The sequence below is a fragment of the Geotrypetes seraphini genome, chromosome 1 (assembly GCF_902459505.1).
Source record: "Geotrypetes seraphini chromosome 1, aGeoSer1.1, whole genome shotgun sequence".
Classification (NCBI taxonomy): Eukaryota; Metazoa; Chordata; class Amphibia; order Gymnophiona; family Dermophiidae; genus Geotrypetes; species Geotrypetes seraphini.
In genome coordinates, this window is record NC_047084.1 from 503559959 (window position 1) to 503586561 (window position 26603).

Genomic DNA, 26603 nt, shown 5'->3' on the forward strand with positions numbered 1-26603 from the left:
CTCCCTGAATGTAGACAGCTTTCAGGAATAACTGGCGAGCTGTCGCCCAAGACCAAATCTTTTGAGCCTCCTGACATAACAGGCGAGAGCCCTTCCCACCCTGTTTGTTGATGTAGTACATTGCAACTTGATTGTCTGTGCAAAGCAGTAGTACTTGAGGAAAGAGGAGATGCTGAAAAGCCTTGAGGGCATAAAACATCGCTCTGAGTTTCAGGAAATTGATATGGTGTTTCTTTTCCTGGGCAGTCCAAAGACCTTGAGTTTGAAGATTGTTCAAGTGAGCTCCCCAGGCATATGGGGACGCGTCTGTGTTGATGACCAGATGATGAGGAGGCAGATGGAACAGAAGACCTCTGGAGAGATTTGAAGATTTCAACCACCATTGTAGAGACTGTCAAAGAGACGATGTCACAGATATGTGTCGCGAACAAGGATCCGTTGCCTGGGACCATTGGGTAGTTAGGGTCCATTGAGGGGTACGCAGGTGAAGACGCGCGAAGGGGGTGACATGAACTGTCGAGGCCATGTGACCCAAGAGAATCATCATTTGCTTCGCAGAGATAGAAAGCTGTGGAAGCACCTGCTGACAGAGATGAAGAAGGGTCTGAAGACGGTTGGATGGAAGAAACGCTTTCATGAGAGCAGTGTCCAGAATCGCTCCAATGAATTGGAGTCGCTGAGTGGGGATGAGATGGGACTTGGGCAGGTTGATCTCGAACCCCAGAATTTGGAGAAAAAGGACGGTCTGGTTGGTAGCCAGAGCCACTGCCTGAGACGAATGAGCCTTGATTAACCAGTCGTCTAGGTAAAGGAAGACCTGGAGATGGTGAAAGTGTAGAAAAGCGGCCACCACAATGAGACATTTTGTGAATTCCCTGGGAGAAGAGGCCCGACCAAAGGGTAACACTTTGTACTGGTAATGGCAGCGATTGATCATGAACCGGAGATACTGTCTGGAGGCCAGATTGATCGGTATGTGGGTATAGGCTTCTTTGAGATCGAGGGAGCATAGCCAGTCGTCCTGAGAGAGAAGAGGATAAAGAGTGGCTAGAGAGCATTTTGAACTTCTCTTTGACCAAACATTTGTTGAGATCCCTGAGATCTAATATGGGTCTGAGGTCTCCGGTTTTTTTGGGGACCAGAAAATAGCGGGAGTAAAATCCCTGCCCCTTCTGATCTAGAGGAACTTCTTCTATGGCATTCAAAAGAAGAAGGGATTGAACCTCCCGAAGAAGTAGAGAGGACTGAGAGGTGTTCAAAGCAGACTCTTTTGGAGGACTGTGGGAGGGAAGAGTCTGGAAATTGAGAGAATAGCCGTGGCGAATGATGTTTAGAACCCACTGATCTGAAGTGATGAGTTCCCAACGGCTGAGGAAAATGGAGAGACGTCCTCCGATAATTGGGGCAGAAGAGAGGATGGAGGAAGACTGGCTATGTCCTGGAGAAGGAAGTCAAAAGGGTTGAGTGGGCTTAGGTGGTGCAGGTGGTTTTACTGATTGCTGCTGTTGAGCACGAGGTTGTTGGCGTTGCTGTTGACGTTGACACTGAGGTTGCTGCTGAGAAGGAGGAAGAGGACGAGCAGAGTAGCGATGTTGGTAGGATGACTGCTGGCGAAAAGGATGAGGAGGTGGAGGCTTCTTTTTGTTTTTCAGCAATGTGTCCCAACTAATCTCATGTGCAGACAGCTTTTGAGTGGTAGAATCCATAGAGTCACCAAACAACTTGCACGGAGCATTGGCAATGCGGTCCTGGTGGTTGACATCGAGTTCTGAGACTCGAAGCCAAGCCAGACGTCTCATAGCAACAGCCATTGCCGTAGCCTTAGAAGTGAGTTTGAAGGTGTCATAAATGGAACGCACCATGAACTTGCGAAGCTGCAATAAACTAGAAGTGTATTGTTGAAATAAGGGAAGCTTCCGATCAGGGAGATATTTCTCAAAAGAAGAAAGTTGTTGGATAAGATGCTTCAGGTAAAATGAGAAATGAAAGGCATAATTACCTGAGTGATTGGCTAGCATAGCATTTTGATAGAGACGCTTGCCAAACTTATCCATGGCCTTACCCTCTCTGCCAGGAGGGACAGAAGCATAGACACTAGTGCCCGCAGTCTTTTTCAAAGTGGATTCCACGAACAAGGATTCATGCGGGAGTTGAGGCTTGTCAAAGCCTGGAATGGGAATAACTCTGTACAAAGTGTCTAATTTGCGAGGAGCACCGGGGATGGTTAAAGGTGTCTCCAAGTTTTTATAGAAAGTCTCTCTTAAAATATCATGGAGGGGTAATTTTAGAAATTCCTTGGGCGGTTGATCAAAGTCCAAAGCTTCAAGAAAAGCTTTAGACTTCTTAGATTCAGTTTCCAAAGGAATAGAAAGAGACTCACACATTTCCTTTAAAAAAGATGTAAAGGATGATTGATCAGGCTTGGCAGAAGGATCCCGCACCGAGGGGTCTTCCTCAGGTGAAGAAGCCTCATCATCAGATAACAGAGGCTCTTTGGAGTCATCCCAAAGATCAGGATCCCTAACCTGAGAACCGCGACCCTGGGAGTCCAGTGTCGAAGGTTCAATATGCCGGGTTTTGCGCACCGACTTCCTGGATCGCAGGGATGCGGTACCCGGGGAAGTAAGAGGTTGCCGGTGCCGGGAGTGGTCAGAAATTAGTGCGGGTTTGATCGTTTGAACAGCACGATGCAGGCCTCTCGGTTCCGCAGACAAGACCGGCATGGAGACCGAAGAGGCAGAGTGAACCGGTACCGATAGAGCGGAAGCCGACAATAGAGGCTGCTCCACGGCCGGTACCGGAGGCTCAGACCGGACCGGAACTGGAAGGTTTGGTGCCAACAGAGCAGGAAAGAGCTGCTGTAATTGCTCTTTAAGTTGGACTTGAAGGACAGGCGCAATACAGTCTTCCAGGGAAGGCACCGGTATTGCTTTCTTTTTCTGCGGTACCTGCGGTGCCACTCGACGCCCAGAGGATGAGGAGGCCGATGAGGATGCACTCACCTAAGAACATAAGAAGTTGCCTCCGCTGAGGCAGACCAGAGGTCCATCTCGCCCAGCGGTCCGCTCCTGCGGCGGCCCATCAGGCCCATTGCCTGAGCAATGGTCCCAGACTATCCCTATCACCTACCGCTACTCCTATCTGTACCCCTCAATTCCTTTATCCTCTAGGAACCTATCCAAACCTTCTTTGAAGCCTTGTAACGTGCTCCGGCCTATCACAGCCTCCGGAAGCGCATTCCATGTATCCACCACCCTCTGGGTGAAAAAGAACTTTCTGGCATTTGTTTTAAACCTGTCCCCTTTTAATTTCTCCGAGTGCCCCCTTGTACTTGTGGTTCCCCATAATCTGAAAAATCTGTCCCTGTCTACTTTTTCTATACCCTTCAGGATCTTGAAGGTTTCTATCATGTCTCCTCTAAGTCTCCGCTTTTCCAGGGAGAACAGCCCCAGCTTTTTCAGTCTGTCAGTATATGAGAGGTTTTCCATACCCCTTATCAGTTTAGTTGCTCTTCTCTGGACTCCCTCAAGTACCGCCATGTCTTTCTTGAGGTACGGCGACCAGTACTGGACACAGTACTCCAGATGCGGTCACACCATTGCACGATACAGTGGCAGGATGACCTCCTTTGTCCTGGTCGTGATACCTTCTTAATGATACCCAACATTTTGTTTGCTTTTCTATATATACCATATCATCTCCTGAAGTAGGGGGTTCGACTGTTTGCATAAGACTTCAATAAACAGGGAAATCAGTTTAACTAACGTGAATTACTAAACAAAAAGACAACACTCCTTACTTAGTACCATTTCCCAAAAATTGTTGAAATAACTTTTCATAGATTTATGAAAAATCTGGCGAGAGAAGAATTCTAATATAACTAGGAATTTTATTCCAAATCGTTGAAAACCTAAACGAAAAGGAGTGCAAGATTACCTCTATAGGGGTGGAGCGTTTATGGGGCGCCTCGAGGTCGGCAGGACTGGACTCTCTGCCACAGCAACTGGATGGCGCTCCAGGGAGGAGGAAGGCTTCTTTGCCGGCTTACCTGAAGGGTGTGACGCCGGAGTGACGTCGTGCGGCATCGACAAAGTGGGTGCCGGCTTAGAAGCCGCCGACGTCGGTGTGGATGCCGAGGGATCAGCCATCGCGGCACCGAACAGAAGTTTCTTGAATCTGTCAATTTTTCAAGGTGCGCTTTTTAAGAGTAGCACAATAGGTGCAGGAGGAAGCCCTATGATCCGGACCCAGGCACTGGAGACACCAATTGTGCGGGTCGGACAAAGAGATGGGGCGCGCACACCATTGGCACTTTTTAAAACCTGGCTGAGGGGGCATGAAGGTAAAAACGGCCTCCGCTAAATCGAAGGCGGAGGCTTCGATGGTGGCAACAGGCCCCACCGGGGCAAACCGGAAAAAAGAAAAAAAAAAAGGATTTTTTTTTTTTTAAAGAAACAAGAAACAAAAAGGAAGAGAAGCTTCCAAGACAAAAACGCGCGAGCGGGAAGGCAAGTGAAAAAGTCTTTCAATGGCCGTTGAAAAAACGCATCTTCTTAGCTCCACGGAATATGATACTGCAAAGTAAAATTGACAAGAAAATAATTCATAATTTATCAAAGAACTTGGAAGACTGTATTAATAGAAGTAAAAGGAACAATTTGAGGATTATTGGGATTCCTGAGGGAGTGGAAAAAAATGATTCAATTGCATTTTTAGAAAGTTTCCTTCCCAAGATTCTGCTCTTAAAAACGAAATTTCCACTTGAATTTGAAAGGGCGCATAGAATTCCTGCAAGAAGGTCTAATCAACAACAGGGTCCACGTCCTATAATATTTCGACTGTTAACGTATCAGCAGGTGATGGAAATGATTAAACTTGCAAAGGATAATAAAAATCTCAAATGTCAGGACTCCAGAATACATATAGTACCGGATTTTGCCAGGAACACTGCTTACAAGAGAAAACAGCTGTTGGAATTGCGCCCGAAACTTAGATCTCTAGGGGCAAGATATGGTTTGATGTACCCTGCTATAATGAGGGTAACATATGGCAATAAAACCTTTAATTTTGAAGATCTTGCAAAATTACAAGAATTCATAGAGAATTGTGAGCAGCCGATGGCTTCATGAGACATGTTATAACAGCCAAAACTGTTGTTTTATTTATTTTGTTATATGGAAATATAGAGCAAGTTTATATTTTTTATTTTTGTATTTGTTTTAAAGATTGAAGATATTCCTGGATTAGGAATTAGTTTATCTCTGGAACATGTTTGAATTAACTGAATAAACTGATTTTATCAGAATACAGTTATTAGAGTGTTCACGATGTATGCAAATTTCTCTGATGACTCATAAGAAAAAGGAATTTGGTGCTTTGATGTCCGTCAAATGTAAGTCAGCTGAGTTTCCACATAACCAGTAGAGGGCAGTGTCATGAAAACGGTTACAAAGTTTTAAATGGTTGCAGCTGAAGCAGGCTATTCAAGAGGGGTTCCCTGAATGGAAAAATCTTAACAATCAGTATAGCCTGGAATTTTTATGCTTTCAGGCTGATTTTCTGGGACACCAGGCCGCACAGTGGTATAAATTGCTTTCCGGATTTATGAATAAAAAACCAAAGAATGGTCTTAGAGACATTTGAAGCATTGAGATTAAGCATCAAATTTCTGCATCTCAATGGCCACGAATTTGGTCTTGGAGAATGAGATGTACAGTGTCTGCATCTATGAGACAAACTTGGTTCTTTTTGTTACATAGAGCATTTTGGACCACAGTTATATTACAAAGTTGGATTGCTCTAAGTCTAATAGATGCTGGCATTATAATCTGGAAGCAGGGACTCTAGATCAGGGGTGCCCAATACGTCGATCGCGATCGACTGGTCGATCACTCAGACAACCCCAGTCGATCGCAGAGCCGGGTTCCCTTCCCTTCTGGTTTTTCCCCCCCTCCTGACTGGCCCGCCTCTTGAAGAACGCCGGCCAATCAAAAGTCAGCTCATTCAGTCCCTGCCGTTCTCCAGGCCCTCCCAGGCTGCCGCTGCTGGTGGAGGAGGAAGAGGAGTCCTCGGAGCAGAGCAGCCAGTAGAGGGGCATAACGCGCTCTCGCCTTTCTGGCAGTGGACATGCTTGAAGGAGCGGGGAAGGGAGTCGGGTTTAGATAGCAATCGGGAGGGGTGCAGGTCGTGGAGCCGCTGGCCGAAGATACGTTGATGTAGTCAGCACAGGACAGTTTGCCCTCGTTGCTCTCCACAGACAGTTTGGGCTTGGCCCCGTTGGTCCAAATCTTGCTGTAGCCTTCGGGTGAGCAGCTGCTGCTGGGTGACATCCGGCTTTCTCCCTGGCCTCCCGGTACTTTTAGCAATTCTTGCAGGTTGCCATTGGCCTCAGGAGCTGTTTTCCCTCTGCCGTGGTCCTACCCCTCCTCTGAGTCAGAGGCAGGATTGGGGCAGAGGGAAGACAGTTCCTGAGGCCTATGGCAACCTGCAAAGATTGCTAAAGTACCAGCGATCCTCTCTGCAGGCTGCTCCCTGCAGGAATTAGGTCAAAGGATGTGGCAGGGCAGGGAGATACATGCAGGTCTTCTGGGGGGGGAGGGCAGGGGCAGGCCTTTGGGGGGTGCAGGCCTTCAAGGGGTGGGGTGCAAGCCTTCGGAGCCCTGCTGTAGAAATACACAGAGGGAGGGAGGGAAGGAAGGGGGGTTCAAAGAGACGTGAATATGCCAGACTTTGGGGGGGGGGGGAAATAATGGGTCTAAAAACAGAGGAGTGGATGAGAGATGGTGGATTTAGGGAGGGAAGGAACAGAAAGGGAGAGAAGTTGGTCACAAGGGATGGTGTGGAGGGGTGGGGGGAAAGAGATACTCGATAGGAGGGTAGACGGAAAAAGAAAGGGAGAGATGGTGGACCCTGGGGTGGTGGGGAAGGAGGGAGAGATGCTCAATGAAAGGGTAGTTGAGAAAGGTGGATCTGTGGATGGAGATGAAAAAAAGAAAGATGCCAGACTTCCAGGAGAGGGAAGGGAAATGAAACGACCTGGAGGCGGGAACAAAATGTGAGGTCATTAAATTTGTGGATGACACCAAACTATACAGCAGGGTTAAAACCACGGCAGACTGCGAAGATCTCCAAAAGGATCTGACGACACTGGAAGAGTGGGCCAAAAAGTGGCAAATGAGCTTCAACATAGGGAAATGCAAGGTCATGCATGTAGGGAAAACGAACCCGATGTTCACTTACAAAATGGGGGGATCACTGCTAGGGGTAAGTAACCTTGAAAGAGACCTGGGAGTGATGGTAGACACAACATTGAAGACGTCGGCACAGTGCGCTACAGCCTCAAGGAAAGCAAACAAAATGTTGGGTATCATTAAAAAGGGTATCACGACCAGGATGAAGGAAGTCATCCTGCCATTGTATCGTGCAATGGTGCGCCCGCATCTGGAATACTATGTCCAGTACTGGTCGCCATTCCTCAAGAAGGACATGGCAGTACTTGAGGGAGTCCAGAGAAGAGCAACTAAGCTGATAAAGGGTATGGAAAATCTCTCATATACTGACAGACTAAAAAAGTTGGGGCTGTTCTCCCTGGAGAAGCGGAGACATGATAGAAACCTTCAAGATCCTGAAGGGTATAGAAAAAGTAGACAGGGGGGGCGTGGCTTGGACGCGAATGATGACGGTTGGGTGAAGAGGAAGCTCCGTAGAAACAAGCTTTTTTCAGAAAAAACTACCAAAGAAAGTTCTTGAAAGTTATATAAATTGAAATCTACCTCCTTGGTTAAGTCGGAGAAACGTTTTAAAAGTGAAAATCAAAGGACAGAAGTGCCGTTTTTACTTCCTGAGAAGCGAGGTGCAGAGGGCTGGAGATCGACGGAGTCTGAAGCTGCCGGAACTGCCTAGCGACAGAGATAAAAGTTTTTTGTTTTTTTTTGTTTGTGAAGTGCCTGATGCCTGATGCCTGTCATGCTAAAGAGATAGGCTGTTTTGAAATGACTATCCTCTGCCGGAGATGAAGCGAGGTCTGCAGTAGAATCTACTTGGCAACGGTTTTTTTTTTTTTTTTAACTATTTCCTTGCTGGCTAATAAATGAATGAATCTCTATTTCCTTGCTGCTGCTAACTTCGAAAAATTGTGAAGGATAAATATAAATATAAATGTCAATCTCCACTGCTGTGATTAAAAAGACTCAGATATAGGAGATTGTAGTTTTTTTTTTCAGCGCTTGGGCTGTGAGAAAAAGACAAATAAAAGGATTAACGATTTCTCTAACCTGAAGAGGGATAGCGTCGAGGCAATTGAGAGACGCTGAAAATACATATACATATACTTCAAAAGACTAAAGTAAAAATATACTGGATGGAATATTGCTCTCCATGGTAGAAGCTGCGATTGGGCTTATAAGAGGAGAGCCAAAAAAGGAAAAAAAGGGGCTACAAATTTTTTTTTTTTTTTTCTTTCAACGCTGAAGCTAAATGTCAACAACGATAAGGCTTGAAGGAGATAAGGCTTGAAGGAGAAGAAAGAGAAAGAAAGACTACCGACATTTTTTTTTCACTCACAGTAATAGAACTTGAGACAAATAATTTACAGTTGCTTTAAGAGTACTGGAAAAAAAAAAAAAAAAGGGGGCGTGGCTTGGACGGATGGTTAGATAAACAAATAGCTCCTTATATGCAAACATATTAAAAAGAATTACTACCAAATATTTAAAAAAAAAAAAAATAATATATATTGAAATATGACTTCAACTAAACAAAATAAAGCTGATTTGGGAGCTGGAACATCGGGAAGCAATAAGAGGTCGAAACCAGAGCCAGGTACACCCTCTAAAATCCCATTACCAACAGAAAAAAATCTGGATGTTATGGAAGAACTAAGACAAATAAAAGAAATTGTCTTAGATAGTAACAAAAAACTACAAAAAGCAATGGAAGATGCTGCAATCCTAACTAAAAGAGTGGACATCACAGAAAATAGAATTTCAACATTAGAAGATATTACAGAACAATTAAATACAGATATGAATCACAGCAAAATCATATGGAAAGAAATAACAGAGATAAAAAAAAATCTTGAAGACAGCCGGAATCGTGAAAGACGGAATAATTTAAGAATAATCGGATTACCTGAAGGAGTGGAAAAGAATGATCCGATTGCATTTCTTGAAAAATTTCTACCTAAAATACTACCACTGAAATTTAAAACGGAACTGGAAATTGAAAGAGCTCATAGGATTCCAACACAAAGAAATAACACTCAAACAGGTCCAAGAACTTTAATTTTCAAACTTTTAAGACATCAACAAGCAATTGAAATATGCCAAATAGCCAAGGAAATAAAAAATCTTAAATGCCAAGATTCAAAAATATACATTGTCCCGGACTTTGCAAAAGAAACAGCAACAAGAAGAAAACAATTCTTAGACATGAGACCACAACTAAGATCTCTAGGAGCTAGATTTGGGCTCCTTTACCCGGCGATTATGAAGGTTACCATTGCTAACAAAACGCAAAACTTTACGGATCCAAAAAAACTACAGGAATTTATGAATCAACTGGAGCAACCTATGACAATCTAAAGAACATTTAATGGGTTCATACTAAAGACTATTGACCAATTTGTGAAAACTTTGACTTATATGATAACGAATTTCAATAAAAGAATTCGGTTACAGATTATATCGGAACGGAAAGCAATGGAAAAAAGAACACACAAGGATCGAATTAAAGACTTAAACAACTTGCAACATTCTCCATGGAAAACAAGAAAACGGAAAAAATACAAAAATTCTAGAATTCTACATAGAATAAATAGAATAAACTTACTAGCAGAAACGAAAATGAATTGAAACACATCTCCGAACTCAAATGATGACGAAGAAAGTTTTTTCAACAAACTTAAAGATGTACTGATTAGTTGAGAAACTTTGAAGGCGGAGTAATGGTGAGAAGGAGAATCATCCTTCAATCACAGAGAAGATTATAAAAAAGACGAAGTGATTGGTTTGTTATATTTCCTGTTGAAGGCGGTACTTCAGGTTTAATTTTGCGTTTCAAATACATTAAAATGCGTTTTAAATACGATATATATGAAAAGAATATATCTGAAACGCAAAGATTGCCTGAAAAGTTTTTTACATATATATATCTCAAATTTCATGTTTCATCTTTATAGACAATTTGTTCAACCTGGCAATCCTCTACGGGAGATATAAGGGGAGTTTTTGGCACAGGACTTCACTCTCGTCTACACAGGCCTCAGATACTTTAAAATCATAAGTGTCTGGAGAGTATGCTATTGAGACAGAGCTTACAACAATGGGGCAAAGACGAGATAAGGAAATTTAGTTCCTGAAGGAAAGGAACAGATTCGTCTCCATGCCATTCTCTAGTTTGAATTAGGGTCTAGGCTCATGAATAGAACACTGATGGGATTATTAGCTTCTCTTAATTGACAACTCTCTCGTGAATCATAGGAAAATAGTGAGCATAAGAGATGAGGGAATTCCTGTGCTGAAGACTCTAGTTACAGTTCTGTGGAAAGAGGCTAAATTCGAATGCTCTTAACATGATAAACGTATTATACCCAGGTATGAAAGCTTTTTAAAGTAAAAATAATTTACCACCTGAAAAGAAATGAATTATAATTGAAATGTTCTCAGACATAAGTAATGTAATATAATCATTCTTATGGATTCAAAGACATATAAATATAGAAAATAATCTTTCAATATATAAGAATGAAAAACTTTTTACTGATTCTTATAATTAATAATAAAATAAGAGAAAATATACAGAAATAGAGAAAAGATGGTAGTACTTTAGATAATTATTAATAGCTTGTGGGAGTTATCTAAATCTAACCTCAACCTGCGTATCCAAGTTTTCGTAATTAATAAGGGGGGGAAGGGAGGGATAAAAGGGATGGGAGGGAATAATAAGGAAATATATAAGGTAATCATGGGTGTAAAGGAAAAAAGAGAAATGAAATACTTAAAACATTGGGAAAATATACATAATTTAATACCTGAAAATTTAAAAATAAATGGATATTAAAATTATATCTTTAAATGTTAACGGTCTAAATCATATGATAAAAAGGAAAAAAGCACTATCATTTTTAAAAAGGCAAGATGCAGATATATGCCTTATACAAGAGACCCACCTCTCACATATAGAATCTAGTAAGCTAGAAGGAGGCTGGGTCAAACAGTGTTTTTTCTCACCAGCTATAGGGAAAAAAGCAGGTGTTGCTATTTTAATTAATAAAAAATGCTCTGCTTCATTTAAACTAAAAGCTTCAGATATTCATGGAAGATGGATAATGGTGGAAATGAATATGGGAAATACTACCATGACGTTAATCAATATATACGCCCCTAATTCGAACCAAAATGAATTCTTTAAAACTCTTCAACAAATGATCATACCACTGGCTACTTCAAATCTTATAGTAGCAGGGGACTTCAATGCTGTAATGGATCCTTTATTAGATAAAAACCCAAGTAGAGTTATGAAATCTATGGGACTAGATAATTTGATTCAATCTTGTGATTTAATAGATATATGGAGAATACTTCATTTTGATGGTCGGGAATTTTCTTTCTGTTCTCATGTTCACAATTCCTTTTCAAGAATAGATTATATCTTTACTTCAAATCATCTTGCACATCAAGTGACACAAGCAGCCATTGATCCAATTATTCTATCTGACCATGGTGGAGTGTGGATCAAAATTAAAACTACAGATCAAAATAATAACAGACCAATTTGGAAAATGGATAATACACTGTTGGTTGACCAAAACTTTTGTGAAAATCTCCTAACAAAAATGAAAGAATTTTTTCAAATAAATGATAATGATGATATTAACAGAGAAATTTTATGGGATGCTTTTAAGGCATCAATTAGAGGACAAATAATTTCTTATTCGGCTTTTCTAAAAAAACAAATTAAAAAACAATTTTTAATCTTAGAAAAAGAGATTAAAAATTTAGAATCAAAACTTATAGAAAAATGGGAATATTCTATTCAACAAGAATTATTAAAATTAAAAGGTAAATATAATGAGATCTCATCTAAGATGATTAGGAAAGATTTATTTTCTCAACAAACATTGTACTATGGTAATTCAAACAAATCAGGAAGAATATTGGCAAATTATCTTAAAGCGAAAAAAAGAAAAACAAAATTAATAGCAATAAAAGATGAAAATGGAAATACATTTACACAAATTGAACCAATTTTAAAACAATTCTTAAAATTTTATAAATCTCTTTATTCTTCCGAAAATTATCTAAATAAAGAAAAAGATGGTTTTGAATTTTTAAAAATGTTAGAGGGTCCAAAAATTCCTGAACATATAAAACGAAGTTTGGAAGAACCAATATCACTAAAAGAATTAGGAACAGCTTTGAAGTCCCTTAGAGTTGGATCCGCTCCAGGTGGTGATGGATATACAGTGGAATTTTATAAAACATTTCAAAATTTTTTATTACCCTATTTATTAAATCTTTATCAATATCAGCTCAATAAAGGTTGTATTAAAGGCACTATAGCAGAATCTTTGACTATTGTTTTGCCAAAGTCCAATAAAGATCCCACTTTGGTCTCAAACTATAGACCAATATCTTTAATAAATGTAGATGGAAAATTATTAGCAAAAATACTTGCGCTAAGATTAGCTAAAGCTCTTCCCCATATAATAGGTATGCATCAAACAGGATTCGTTGCTCAAAGACATTCATCTCACAATACCAGATTAACATTCCATATGTTATATTTAACAAAGAAAATGAATGAACCTACTTTTGCAATTTCATTAGATGCAGAAAAGGCCTTTGATAGAGTAGAATGGCCTTTTATGTATCAAGCAATGGAATGGTTTGGTATAGGTACTGGATTTATACAAATGATACAAACAATGTATAGCTCCCCCTCTGCTAGACTATATATTAATAATACGTTTTCAGAAAAATTTAATCTACAGAGAGGAGTTAGACAAGGATGTCCCTTATCCCCTTTGCTGTTTGATATTGTTTTAGAACCCTTAATATTAGCCATCCAACAAGCTAAGGAGATACAGGGTATACCTCATTCAGATAAGGAATATAAGATATCTGCTTATGCAGATGATTTATTACTATATCTGAAGAATCCAGAATCCACCATTCCACATCTACTTGAATTGATTGAGAAATTTGGAAATTTTTCAGGATATAAAATTAATTGGAATAAATCAGAAATTCTTCCACTAAATATACATTGTACAAAAGGTTTATTTAAAACATTCCCTTTTGTTTGGAAGGAAGAATATATTAAATACCTTGGAATTTTGATAACAAAAACAGTAGATGAAACAATGAAAATTAATGAAAAATGCTTATTACAAAAAATAATAGAAATGTGTGAGCAATGGAATCCTTTGCATTTATCTTGGTGGGGAAGAGTACAAACTGTAAAAATGATGATTTTACCGGTAGTATGTTACCAAATGGGGATGATTCCAGTTTTTTTTCAAGATTCTTTTTATACAAAAATAAATAGGACTTTGACAAAATTTATATGGCTTAATAAAAAACCAAGAATTGCTCTAGCGTCATTACAAAGACCAATTAAAGAGGGAGGGGTAAATTTTCCCAACTTTTATAGGTATCATCAAGCCTATATCTTACGTCATGGTATGTATTGGATCCTCCCAGAGCCCACTGATAATATTCCAGACTGGTTTTGGCTAGAATGGAGGCTTATGTTTCCATTACGTCTTAATCATGTAATTAGTATCAAAATGCCAAGGTTATACAAAGATCATAAAATATTTATGGATACCTGGAAAACTCTAAAATACATAAGTAATCTTACTCAAATTCCAATTAGTAAATCAACCAACCAAACTATATGGCTAAACCCCAAGATCAAAATTGGCGGTTTTAAAGTCATCTGGAAACATTGGATGATAGCAGGCATTCGCACTTTGGATGATGTAATTAAAAATGATAAATTGCTGGAGTTTTCACAATTGCAACAAAAATTTGGTCTCAATAAAACACAATATTTTAAATGGTTGCAATTGAAGCAATCTATTCAGAAAGGGTTCCCTGAATGGAAAGATCTCGCTAAATATCACAGTTTGGAATTCTTATGTTTCCAGATGGACTCAATAGGTCACAAAGCCGCACAGTGGTATAAATTAATATCCGGATATATAAATAAAAAACCAAAAAATGGTCTTAAAGACATTTGGAGCATTGAGATAAAACACCAAATTAGTGCATCTCAATGGCCACGACTTTGGTCTTGGAGGCTAAAATGTACAGTGTCAGCATCTATGAGACAAACTTGGTTTTTTCTTCTTCATAGAGCTTTTTGGACCCCTACTCGTTTACAAAAAATAGATAGTTCAAGATCAAATAGATGCTGGCACTGTCATATTGAAATTGGGACATTAGATCATCTTTTATTCTTTTGTCCATTTATCCTATCATTCTGGAAATCAATTTGGCCCCAAATTAACAGAATGTTAGAAAATCCGGTAGCCTTGACATATGATACTATATTATTTGGAACAACCATGAGAGCAAAAAGCCAAATTTCATCCAGTAATAACAAACTTTTATTTATTTTAACTGGAATCGCAATACAACAAATTACATTCAATTGGAAACAACATGATAGATTGAATTATATGTTCTGGTGGAATTCGGTATGCCACATATATAAAATGGAACTCGCTATTGCAACACACAAAGGATACATGAATAAATTTAAAAAAATATGGGGACCATTAACCGATTTTTGTAAAGAAGGATAATTTTTCCTATAAATAAAACTTGGAAATATCTGAAGACCGTTAACATGATTTCTCTAATGAACTTTTCCCATGATAAGATAATTGTAAAGAGGGGAATGGGGTGGGTTTTTCAATTTTTGATTATTACATATTAAATTAATATTTAAAGATTGTACAATAAAATTGATTTATGTATTATTGATTGGGAAGGAGGGTGGGACAGGGGATTATTATAGTAATGTTAAACTTGATATTAATATATGAGTTAGTCAAGTGTGTATTTAAGTTTTTATTGAGTTTATTTGTAACACTTGTTGTAACACAAAAAAAATGAATAAAGATTTAAAACAGGAAAAAAAAAAAAAATAAAAAAAAGAAAAAGTAGACAGGGACAGATTTTTCAAATTATGGGGATCCACAAGTACAAGGGGGCACTCGGAGAAATTGAAAGGGGACAGGTTTAGAACAAACGCTAGGAAGTTCTTTTTCACCCAGAGGGTGGTGGATACATGGAATGCGCTTCCGGAGGCTGTGGTAGGCAGGAGCACGTTACAGGGCTTCAAAGAAGGTTTGGATAGGTTCCTAGAGGACAAAGGGATTGAGGGGTACAGATAGGAGTAGAGGTAGGTTATAGGGATAGGAGTAGAGGTAGGTTATAGAAATAGTCAGGGACCACTGCTCAGGCAATAGGCCTGATGGGCCGCCGCAGGAGCGGACCGCTGGGCGAGATGGACCTCTGGTCTGCCTCAGCGGAGGGCAACTTCTTATGTTCTTATGAAAGGGGAGGACAGAGATAGAAGATGGATGGTTAGCATGGAGAAAGAAGAAAGAAGGAGAGCCTGGCAAGCCAGTTATCAGAAGACAACAAGATTTGAATAATGTCCAGACAACAAAGGTAGGAAAAATGATTTTATTTTCAATTTAGTGATCAAAATGTGGCCATTTTGAGAATTTATATCTGCTGTCTATATTTTGCACTATGGCCCCCTTTTACAAAACCGCAATAGTGGCTTTTAGCGCAGGGGGCCTATGAGTATCGAGAGCAGCGCAGGGCATTCAGCACAGCTCCCTGCACTAAAAACCGCTATTGCGGTTTAGTAAAAAGGGAGGGGGTATATTTGTCTATTTTTGTATGGTTGTTACTGAAGTGACATTGCATAAAGTCATCTGAAAAAACCCAGAATATAAATGATAATTAACATTTTCTCTGCGTACAGTGTGCTTTGTGTTTTTTTAAATTTTATTGTTGGTAGATCATTTTGACTTGGTCATTTTAAAAGTAGCTCGCAAGCCCAAAAAGTGCGGGCACCCCTGCTCTAGATCATCTACTTTATTTTTGTCCCTGTATTTTGGCCTTTTGGAAATCAATTTGGTCCCAAATTAATTCCTTATTAGAAAACCATGTAGCTCATACGATACAATTCTATTTGGAATATCCATGAGAATACAAAGTCAAATTTCATCTAATAATAATAAACTTTTATTAATAATGATAGGAGTTGTCATTCAGCATATTACCAGAAACTGGAAGGATTACACCAGACTTAATTACACCTTCTGGTGGAATTCGTTATGCCATATATACAAAATGGAAAGAACAATTGCCATACAAAAAGGAAATTATAACTTCAAAAAAATTTGGGGGCCATTGATAACATAATGTAATGAGTAGACACCTTTATACACTAAAGTATAATTATAATAATGGGAAAGGGGGGATATATTGATATATTATTGGTTTAATTATTATTTTGAACACATTACATGTATGATATGTTTGATTTACAATAATTGTGGAAAGGGAAGGTGTGTGGGGATTATAATATGTATTGAAGTAATAATAGGAAAAAATAGACATCTACTCTAGCACCCGTTAATGTAACAGGCTAAAATACTAGTTAAATTATATTCTTATTATTCTACATTTGTTCAAGAACACAGGATTTATGAAAATAAAAGTAACCTTCATGTGGGATAATAGATGCTTTTATCTTGATTTATTTTTTTTTTTTAATAGAGTTGGCTTTTCTATTTAGCTCTTTTATAATCTTCAATGGAGATTTTTGCCCTTTATTATTATTCTACCACTTTATTTTCCTTTTCTTCTGTATCAGTGTAAATCATTCCTGGATTTGATGTTTATGATTATTTACTTCTCTTTAATTAGTGCTTTAGAAAGAGCGATACGGTTTTAAAAAATATTACCTTTACTCTCCTCTGCAGGTCATCTTCTACATCTTTTAACATACCTGAAAAAGTGACAGAATTATGCTTAGAAGGGATGAACTTGGAAGCATAGTTAAAGAAAGTTATAATTATACCAGAATTTAGGACACACCCTGCCAACCTGGTTTTCATAATATCCACAATAAATTTGCATGAGTTAAGGTTATATTACAGCTGTTTTTGATCAAAACTTTTAATTAATCGATAATATTTTTCAGAGCAATTAATCACATTTTTAATTCCAGTCCTGAACATCCCGCCAGGAGAATTCACCCCTTCCTGAGGCCTCCTAGAAGAATCCCTCCCTCACAAAGACACCCCCAAGAGTATCCACCGCTCTTCAGAGGACCCTCCACTTCCTTGTAGGCTTCTGGGCCTAATTAAAAGATGCCCTGGTGGTTCTTGCAGGACAAGCAGCAATAATACCCACTTGCTACTACCTATGCCATTCCAAATTTAAAATAATGGCCATTACCTCTAGCAATAGTCTTGCAAAATGGCAGATGTCGCAGCTGCCATTTTGAACCCATGGAGGCACAGAAATCACTGCTGCCTATCCTAGACAACCTGGGCATATTTCAGGTAGGCCTAGGAGGTCTTCAAATGGGTGAATGATATTCAGAGTGAGGGGAGGGGTCTTCCAAGGAAGGCTTTCAAAAGGGGGATGGATACCCGGGGGGGGGGGGGGACTTTGGGTATGAAGAATCAATACAGCCCTTGAAATCATGTATTTAATTTTATAATTGCCATTAACATTAGTGCATTAATCACACATTAACGGAAATTAAGTAACAGCACTAATTTTTATACATACAAGTATATCTAGCTATATAAAAAGCTGTTCATTAATCATGGTTAATAATTTCAATCATCATTAAAAATTGAGTTAATTATGACAGTTAACTACAATTAAGCAACAGCACTTGGTTTAAATAGAACAGAGACAAAACATGCAAACCTCTCACATGCATAATCATTATGGGCATCCTAAAAACCCAACCGGCATGTGTGAACCACTAGATTATGCAATGCCACTAGGTTTTACCCGTTACTCGAAGATCTGTCACACTGTTCGCCATTTTAAATCCATAGGTCATGGACTGAAAGTCCTCCTACATAAAAGTAAGTACCATAAATAAAGGGAAAGAAGAAGAAGAAAAAAACAAAAAACAACTAAATTAAAATCAGGTTAATGAGCAACAATACCAACTGGAAAAAAATAAGCTCCAAAAATTCTCAAATGAATATTTAAAAATAAATTATATACATCAATCTTCATACACCCAAGTAATGATCACACATATATAAATACAAACCACCTCTTCTACAAAGCTGCGCTAGCGGCCCCAAAGCCCATAGAGATTTAAAGGGCTTCAGGGCTGTTGCTGCGCAGCTTTGTAGAAGAGGGGGAAAGTACACTAGCTTTAGAATTATAATTAGCAGTTTTAATGCTTTACTACCCATGTATTTACACTACATCTGCCATTCCATTTTCATTTGTGGTTCATAAAGCTGGACATTCTGAACCTTTCATAATACTATTCATTATTCTTTCTTTTTATTTATATCTCCCGTTTAAACTTCTTCCATTCCTGTTAACAGTCATCGCCATCCTGGCCATGCGTACAACTACTTAGAAATACCTGTCATTCCTGCAGAAATTGTTCATCCCAGTTCAACAGGGCGTCAAGTGAAAAAATTCCTGAGCTTTTTGTTAAATGATCTCTTTGTAGTTCCTCCACCATGAGCAGTATGCTCATGAGAATGGACAGAGTTTCCTAAGGTTCAACCTACCATTCCTATTGCACTGGAATGACCCTGTAGTAACTGCTTCTAACCAAAGGGAGACACATTGCTTATGGAATTTTAGTAAGCATTACTCAGCTCAGCTAACAGGAACACTATTTGGCTCTCCCCATTGCTTTAGCCCAGGGGTGGGCAACATCAGTACACAAGGGCTGTAACCCAGTCAGATTTTCAGGATTTCCCCAATGAATATGCTTGGACCTGTGTTCAACATGTTTATAAAGGACCTGGTACGACAAGTGAGGTGATTAAATTTGCAGATGATACAAAGTTATTCAGAGTAGTGAAGATGCAGGGGGATTGCAAAGACCTGCAACGTGACAAACATGCTCGAAAAATAGGCCGTGACATGGCAAATGAGGTTTAACATGAATAAGTGTAAAGTGATACATGTCGGTAACAAAATCTTATACATGCCTACAGGATGTCCGGTGCAGTACTTGGAGAGACCTCCCAGGAAAGAAACTTGGGATTACTGGTCGACAAGTCGATGAAGCCGTCCGTGCAATGTGCGGCAGCGATGAAAAGGGCGAACAGAATGCTAGGAATGATTAAGAAAGGTACACCCTCACATAGAATACTTCATCCAGCACTGGTTGCCATACATGAAGAAGGACGTAGTACTACTCGAAAGGATCCAGAGAAGTGACTAAAATGGTTAAGGGGCTGGAGGAGTTGCCGTACAGTGAGAGATTAGAGAAACTGGGCCTCTTCTCCCTTGAAAAAAGGAGACTGAGAGGGGACATTGAAGGGAATAGACTTAGTAGACAAAGACAGGTTGTTCACTCTCGCCAGAGGATACTTTCTAAAGTTAAAAGGGGATAGATTCCATACAAACGTAAGGAAGTTCTTCTTCACCCAGAGAGTGGTGGAAAGTTGGAATGCTATTCCTGAGGCTGTTATAGGGGAAAATACCCTCCAGGGATTCAAGACAAAGTTAGACAAGTTCCTGCTAAACCGGAATGTACACAGGTAGGGCTAGTCTTAGTTAGGGCACTGGTCTTTGACCTTGGAGCCACCGCATGAGCAGACTGCTGGGCAAGATGGACCGCTGGTCTGATCCAGCAGCGGCAATTCTTATGTTCTTATCTATTTGCATACAATGGAGGCAGTGCATGCAAATAGATCGCATGCATATTTACTGGGGAAATCCTGATAACTCAACTGGATTGCAGCCTTCAAGGACCAAAGCTACCTACTCCTGCTATAGGAGAGGGGGAGGAGGTATCCTTGGGCCTGGTCCATCTTTTTCTCAAGTCAGGACAGCCAAAGAAAAAAAATGTGAAAACATATCCAGTGAGCATGAAGTGAATCACTGTGGTCGGACTACCATTTCCTGCAGCATAGGTCTAAACCAAAAGGCTCAACATAAACTATCTTAATGTAAACTCCCTTATGAGGAAGTAACTACCGTATGTATTCTGTATACAGTTGTACTTTTCACTGAATGTTCAGTACTCTTTTATGTAAACCGCCTAGAACTGCTGGTAATGGCAGTATAAAAGAATAAAGTTATTATTATTAAGTAATTTTTTACCATTATAAATACTCAATTTATTTGTCTAAACCAGTGTATCACAAACTGTGTGCCGCAGCACACTGAGGGTGAAGAGAGGTGCCTGCCAGCTGACTTGCCTATGCAGTACGGCGCCAGCGCTGCCTGATTTGCCGAAGGCCTGCATGTTTCCCTCTTCTCCCTAGTGTCCTCCGACTTTCCCCCTGGCCTCCCTGTCTCACCTTTAAAGCTAATTAAGGCAGCCTGCAGAGGATTGCCGGTGCTGTAGCAAACCTAATAGGCTGCCATCAGCCTCTGCAGCATGTTCCCTCTGCCACAGTCCCACCCCTCCTCTGATGTCAGGGGCGGGACTGCGGCAGAGGGAATGTGCTGCAGACAGAGATGCAAGACTGGGAAGGGGGGGAAAGGAGAGAGATATAGGACTACTGGGGGTGGGGGGAGGAGGTAAGGAGAGAGATGACAGACCATGGAAACGGGGAGGGAAGGAGAAAGAGATAGGAAGGAAAGGTAAGACATGGAAAAGCAGATTTTGAGAAGAAAGCAGAAAAATGGAAAAATTGAATGTTAAGTTAATGCCAAAGATGGATGCAAGGCAGAAAGTGGAGGAGAAAAAAAACAGTCAATGGATAAGGCGGCACTGGAAACATAGTTAAAAGGACAGAAAAATAAAGTCACCAGACAACAAAGGTAGGTAAAATGATTTTATTTTCAATATAGTGATTGAAATGCGTCAGTTTTGAGAATCTATATCTGCTTTGAATATTGTGTGTATATGAAAAATGAATGGAAAAAAACTGCATTACAATTAGTAAAGGGTTAGGGTTAGGATCTAGGGCAGAACTTGGGTGGGCACAGGGCAGAGCTTGGGAGGTCTGTGGTTGAGGTACTCAGTTGATATTTGTTAGACTTAGGGGGTACTTAGCTTGAAGTAGTTGAGAAACACTGTTGTAGGCAATCAGCCGGCGCAAGCACCTCTCCTTCTCTCCAGCCCTCTTCCCTGCTGGCACTCCCTACTGGTGTCTCAGAGCCCATCTGGAGGGCCTCTGCGCATGCGCGGACATTAAAGTGATGATGTCATGCATGCACGTGATGTCATCACGGCGACATCCAAACACTTCTGGTGCCTCGAGAATGTGGCCACTACCTTTAGTGTGCTCGGGCTTGAGAAAGTTTGAGAGACACTGGTCTAAACTAATAGACAAAATGTTTGCATCATCAGAAAGCAACTAGCAAATGAAGCATTTTTTAGAAAAAGGAAAATAAAAGTAGTTTAATGGCAACTTTTGTTCAAAATCTGAACCCATTCTGGCCCCTCAAACATAACCAGTTTGAGATACATGCACAAGTTGGAAAGGATTCCATTAGCCATGCTCTGCATGTTTTCCCCACTTTTCATATCTGGATAAGAGCCACCACTCTCATATTTGCAATGGGAAACAGGTTAATAGCCCCTAAAGAAACGACTGCATAGTTGGAAACCTGTATAACAAAAATGGGGAGCAGAGGCAGATCTAAGATGGCGGCGGACAAGTGACGGCATTTCTGATTGAGCGAAGCAGAGTTCGCACTCTAACTCCTACCTGATTGTTATGCCGCACACCAAACGGAAAGGAAGTGTTCATTTCGTGCCCTCGATGGTCAGAACGCCTTCCCCTGCCTAGCGCTCTATTTTGGAGTTCGCCACAACTTTGAGGTCCCAGGAAGGGTCCGGAGGTGTGTCTTCTGCCTTCTTGGCTAGAGGAGAAGACAAGAGTTGGACTTCGAAACATCCCTTTCACCTCCGGGAGTCGTTACTCCACCATGCCCTGCTCTCAACGCAGCAGTGCTGGGGAAGTCTCGTGAGGACTCTCATGCAAAGGAAACTCCATTTCGAGAGGCACTAGCAACGAGGAACATGGGGGAGCAGGCAGAGCTGGGAGTTGGAGTTAGCTCCCACCTATGAAAACCGCCGGTGATAACTCTGGAGAACATATGGGAAATTATCCAGCACCTAAACAGTATTGTTACCAAATCTTCTCAAGATACTTCTCAGCTTGTAAGTACTGTTGCTTCTTTAGAGAAAAAAGTAGAAAGTATAAAAGACTTTTTCTCAGATTTAAAGAAAAGGTAGATACTCTCCAAGACTTAACATCTGAAATTGTGAAAGATAAAGTTTCTTTTAACAGAAAGATAGAACAACTGGAAAATTTTAACCGCAGACTGAATATCCATTTGTTAAATTTTCCTAAATCACCATTAATGTCTTCTCTGGATCTATTAAAAAACATATCTGAATGAAATTTTCCTTGGAAGCTTTTCTGCCATTAAATAAAATTTATTATGTGCCATTTAAAAAAACAAATCCAGATATGGGACAAATTAATACAAACGATCAAGAAAATCTAAATATTACAGACTTGCTTGTAACAAGTATATCAGAAACAACTGAAAGAGCTACTTTATTGGTTTCTCTTGTATTTGAGCAAGATGTTAACGCTATATTCAAATTGTATTATTGGAATTCACAAGTATTGTTCTATGGTAAAAAAGTTTGGATGTTTCCCAACTTAACCCTCCAAACACAAGAAAGAAGAAAACTATTTCTTGCAAAGAAACCTGAGGCACTGAGTATTGGTGCCTCATTCCTTTTGGATACCCATGGAAATATGATTAAGTACATGGGAATGAAATAGGATAAAATCCCTTCCATAACAGAAATTGAGGTAAACACTACTAAATACACCATACAGCCATCCCTCAAAATCCTTAGAGTGTCAATAGACAGAGGCTGCACAATGCAAGTCCAAATCAACAAAACCACCCAAAAAGCTTTTTTCACCATGCGCAACCTGTGAAAAATAAGAAAATTCTTCGACAAAGAACACTACAGGATCATAGTCCAATCCCTTGTCCTAGGACTAGTGGACTACTGTAACATCCTCTACTTACCATGCCCCTTAAACTTGATAAAGCAGCTACAGACCATCCAAAATACAGCACTTAGATTGATTTATTCACTTGGAAAATTTGACCATATCACCAATGCCTTCCTAGACTCACACTGGCTACCGATACGAGCCCAAATTCAATTCAAATTCTACTGTCTATTATTCAAGGCAATAAACGGAACAGCACCCACCTACCTGAACAACCGCCTAAACCGACTAAGGAGAACACAGATCCCATTCTCCTACCCACCTCTCAAGGGCACTCAACGCAAGAAGAAGTACGACGGCCTCCTAGCAACGCAGGCTGCGAAGCTAGACCCCTACATCTCTAACCTGTTGACAACTACAAGCAACTTTAAATCTTTTCGAAAAGAAATCAAAACTCTGTTATTCAAAGAAACTATCCTGTCCTCTTATCCCCCCCTCCCGGCAACAATCCCCTCCTTGCATACTCTTTCATGTAACCAACCCTAAATTCCATCCTCCCTACAAGTTATCCTCAAATTTCACCCCTTCCTTAAACTTCCCCTCTTAGCCTCCACTATGCATCTAACCCTAAATTGTAACTTAAACTGTAACTACTATGTATCCAACCCTAATTCGAAACCTAGCCTCTCTATGTATCTAACCCTAAAATTGTAACTTCCTGGAAATGTCCTATCATCTTCAATTGTAATTCGCTTAGAACTGCAGGGAACAGGTGGAATAGAAGTCTCTAATGTAATGTAATGTAAATATGTCTTATATCAGGGGTCTCAAAGTCCCTCCTCGAGGGCCGTAATCCAGTCGGGTTTTCAGGATTTCCCCAATGAATATGCATGAGATCTATTAGCATACAATGAAAGCAGTGCATGCAAATAGATCTCATGAATATTCATTGAAGAAATCCTGAAAACCCGACTGGATTGTGGCCCTCGAGGAGGGACTTTGAGACCCCTGTCTTATATGCACCAGAACAACTGAGAACATTCTTGGATATGAAGAAGTTGGTGACGTGAAAGTTTGGGAGAGATTAAGAACCTTTCTTATGGATATTAGGACTTTCCGTTAAGCCTTTTTCCTATTCTTTTGGGGTCTTAAATGCGATTCTCTTCTCTTTACCAAGAGAACTGTAGGCAATTATTGAGGTCTAAGGAAGATAGCAATTTTTATGTTAATTGAAGATTTCCTTAATTATTATCTTTGTGCATTTCTTGTGCAAGAGTTTATCTTGTTGAATTTGTTAAATGTCAATAAAGTAATAATAATAAAAAAGGAAACCTGTATAACAACAACTGGATAGTTGCCAAAACACTGATTTTGCTAGTGTATCAAATGTTGATAGATCTGGCACATGCATATTATGTATTCTCATGCCTCTTTCAAACCAGTTGATTTAATTCAATCCAAAATACTTATCTAGACCAGTGTTTTTCAACCGCTGTTCCGCGGCACACTAATGTGCCGCGAGATGTTGCCTAGTGTGCCGCAGGGCCGCCATCAGGGCAGTACTACCAGTCCTGCATTCAGGGGCCCGGAGCTGACAGGGGGCCCGAGGCAGGGGCGCCAGTAGCTCGCCAAGGCAAAGTGAGTCGATCACCCAGGACTCACTTTGTCTTGGCGATCTAATCTATCGAGCCGATAAGTCTTCTTCTCCCCGACGTCAATTCTGCAGTCGGAGAGGAAGTTCGGGCCAGCCAATTGCTGCCTGGCTGGGTGGAACTTCCTCTCCGATTGCAGAATTGACGTCAGGGAGAGCATGCGTCGGCTTTGGGGCCTGTTATCCATTGGTGGGTCCTGTTCCCCGATGGCAGCGGCAGTGGCTTGGGGAACGGCAGGGAGAAAGAAAGAAAGAAAGGGGGCAGGCAGGGAAACAGAAGGAAAGAAGAGAAACAGAAAAAAAGAAAGAAAGGTCAGGGAGAGAGGAAGAAAAAGTTGGGGGAGGGAATGAGGTGTGGAGGAGAGAAAGCATACAGGCTGATAGAAGGGAAGAAAGATTGGATGCACAGTCAGAAGAAGAAAGTGCAACCAGAAATCACCAGACAAGGTAGGAAAAATGATTTTATTTTAAATTTAGCAAAGTGGAGGCAGTATTACCACAGTTTTCAAAGGAATTTGCCCAAATAACTTAATAGTTAACTGGGTAAATTCCCAGAGATGAAAACTTCCCTTCACTTACTATGCACAGTTCTGAATTTATATCTGCTGTCTATATTTTACAATATGGTCACCTTTTACTAAACCGCAATAGTGGTTTTTAGCGCAGGGAGCCTATGAGCGTCAAGAGCAGCGCTGGGCATTCAGCGCAGCTCCCTGTGCTAAAAACTGCTATTGTGGTTTAATAAAAAGGATGGAGGGTATATTTGTCTATTTTTGTATGCTATAAAAACCAAATACAGAGAGAGACTGAGAGCTGTTGACGAAGAGCTACGTGTGTGTCTTTCTTCGATTCCAGCCAGAATATCAGCTTTGTGTTCAGCCAAACAGGCCCAGGTTTTGCACTGAATAAAGTATTTTATAATTTTTCACTATTCTGTTTACTTAATATTTCATAATAAAGTAATTATAAAATACTTTCTTTGTGTTTATTTGATTCCTATTCAAGAGAATTACTTTATATATAGTCAATATAGGCACAGAGTTAAATTTTTTAACATTTTCTAATGGTGGTGTGCCTCGTGATTTTTTTCATGAAACAAGTGTGCCTTTGCCCAAAAAAGGTTGAAAAACACTGATCTAGACTACTGGAAAAATGAACATCAGGCTCATCATCTCTGCATGAAATCTGGACACTTCAGAGAAGAATCTAATGCATAAAACTTTTGGAAATGGAAAAGCATACCTCTTCAAACACAGCAGCTTTGTTTACTTTTTCTCTGGCAATATCACATATTTTCAAGATCCCCAGAGCAAATGCCTTCATCGCTGGATCCTCTATAAAGTCAGGATTGTGAACATATAGGCAAGTAAATACAGTCTGTGCCAAAGAATGGCCTTCCAACCAGGTTATCTAAGGTGAAAAAACAGGTACACATTTACAATTAATAGGACCTGCTTTCTTTATTAAAAAAAAAAAAAAAAAAAGGCAACAAATTATTAGCATAAATTGCTAGAGAATAAACAGTTGAAAAGCAAAGATTGAAAAACACATGCTGGGTACAAGTTGTTATATTAGCATCTCCCTCAGGCCAGAATTTTCAAAAACTTCCGTTAAAAAGTGACTGTCTTCTAATGCAGCCGTTCCAATACCGAATCTAAAAACCAGAGATATTCTTTAAAAATCACACATGCAAATAAGATCGCCAAGCAGCAGAGAAGATTTCCTACATTTGCATGAAAACCCGTAAAAAAACAAAAC

At 39.9% G+C, this 26603-nt stretch overlaps 1 protein-coding gene across 3 annotated transcripts in view; it reads right to left on the reverse strand.

Moving 5' to 3' along the window:
- Positions 1–26603, reverse strand: part of NAA35 (N-alpha-acetyltransferase 35, NatC auxiliary subunit) — a 356679-nt gene that overhangs the window by 205368 nt on the left and 124708 nt on the right. For all 3 annotated transcript variants that reach the window (XM_033927824.1, XM_033927815.1, XM_033927834.1), the window contains exons 6-8: positions 26088–26255; positions 18063–18129; positions 16997–17040 (exon numbers count right to left, since the gene is read on the reverse strand). In XM_033927824.1, coding sequence (XP_033783715.1) covers positions 16997–17040; positions 18063–18129; positions 26088–26255 — 279 coding nt within the window. The remainder of the gene's footprint in view (positions 1–16996; positions 17041–18062; positions 18130–26087; positions 26256–26603) is intronic.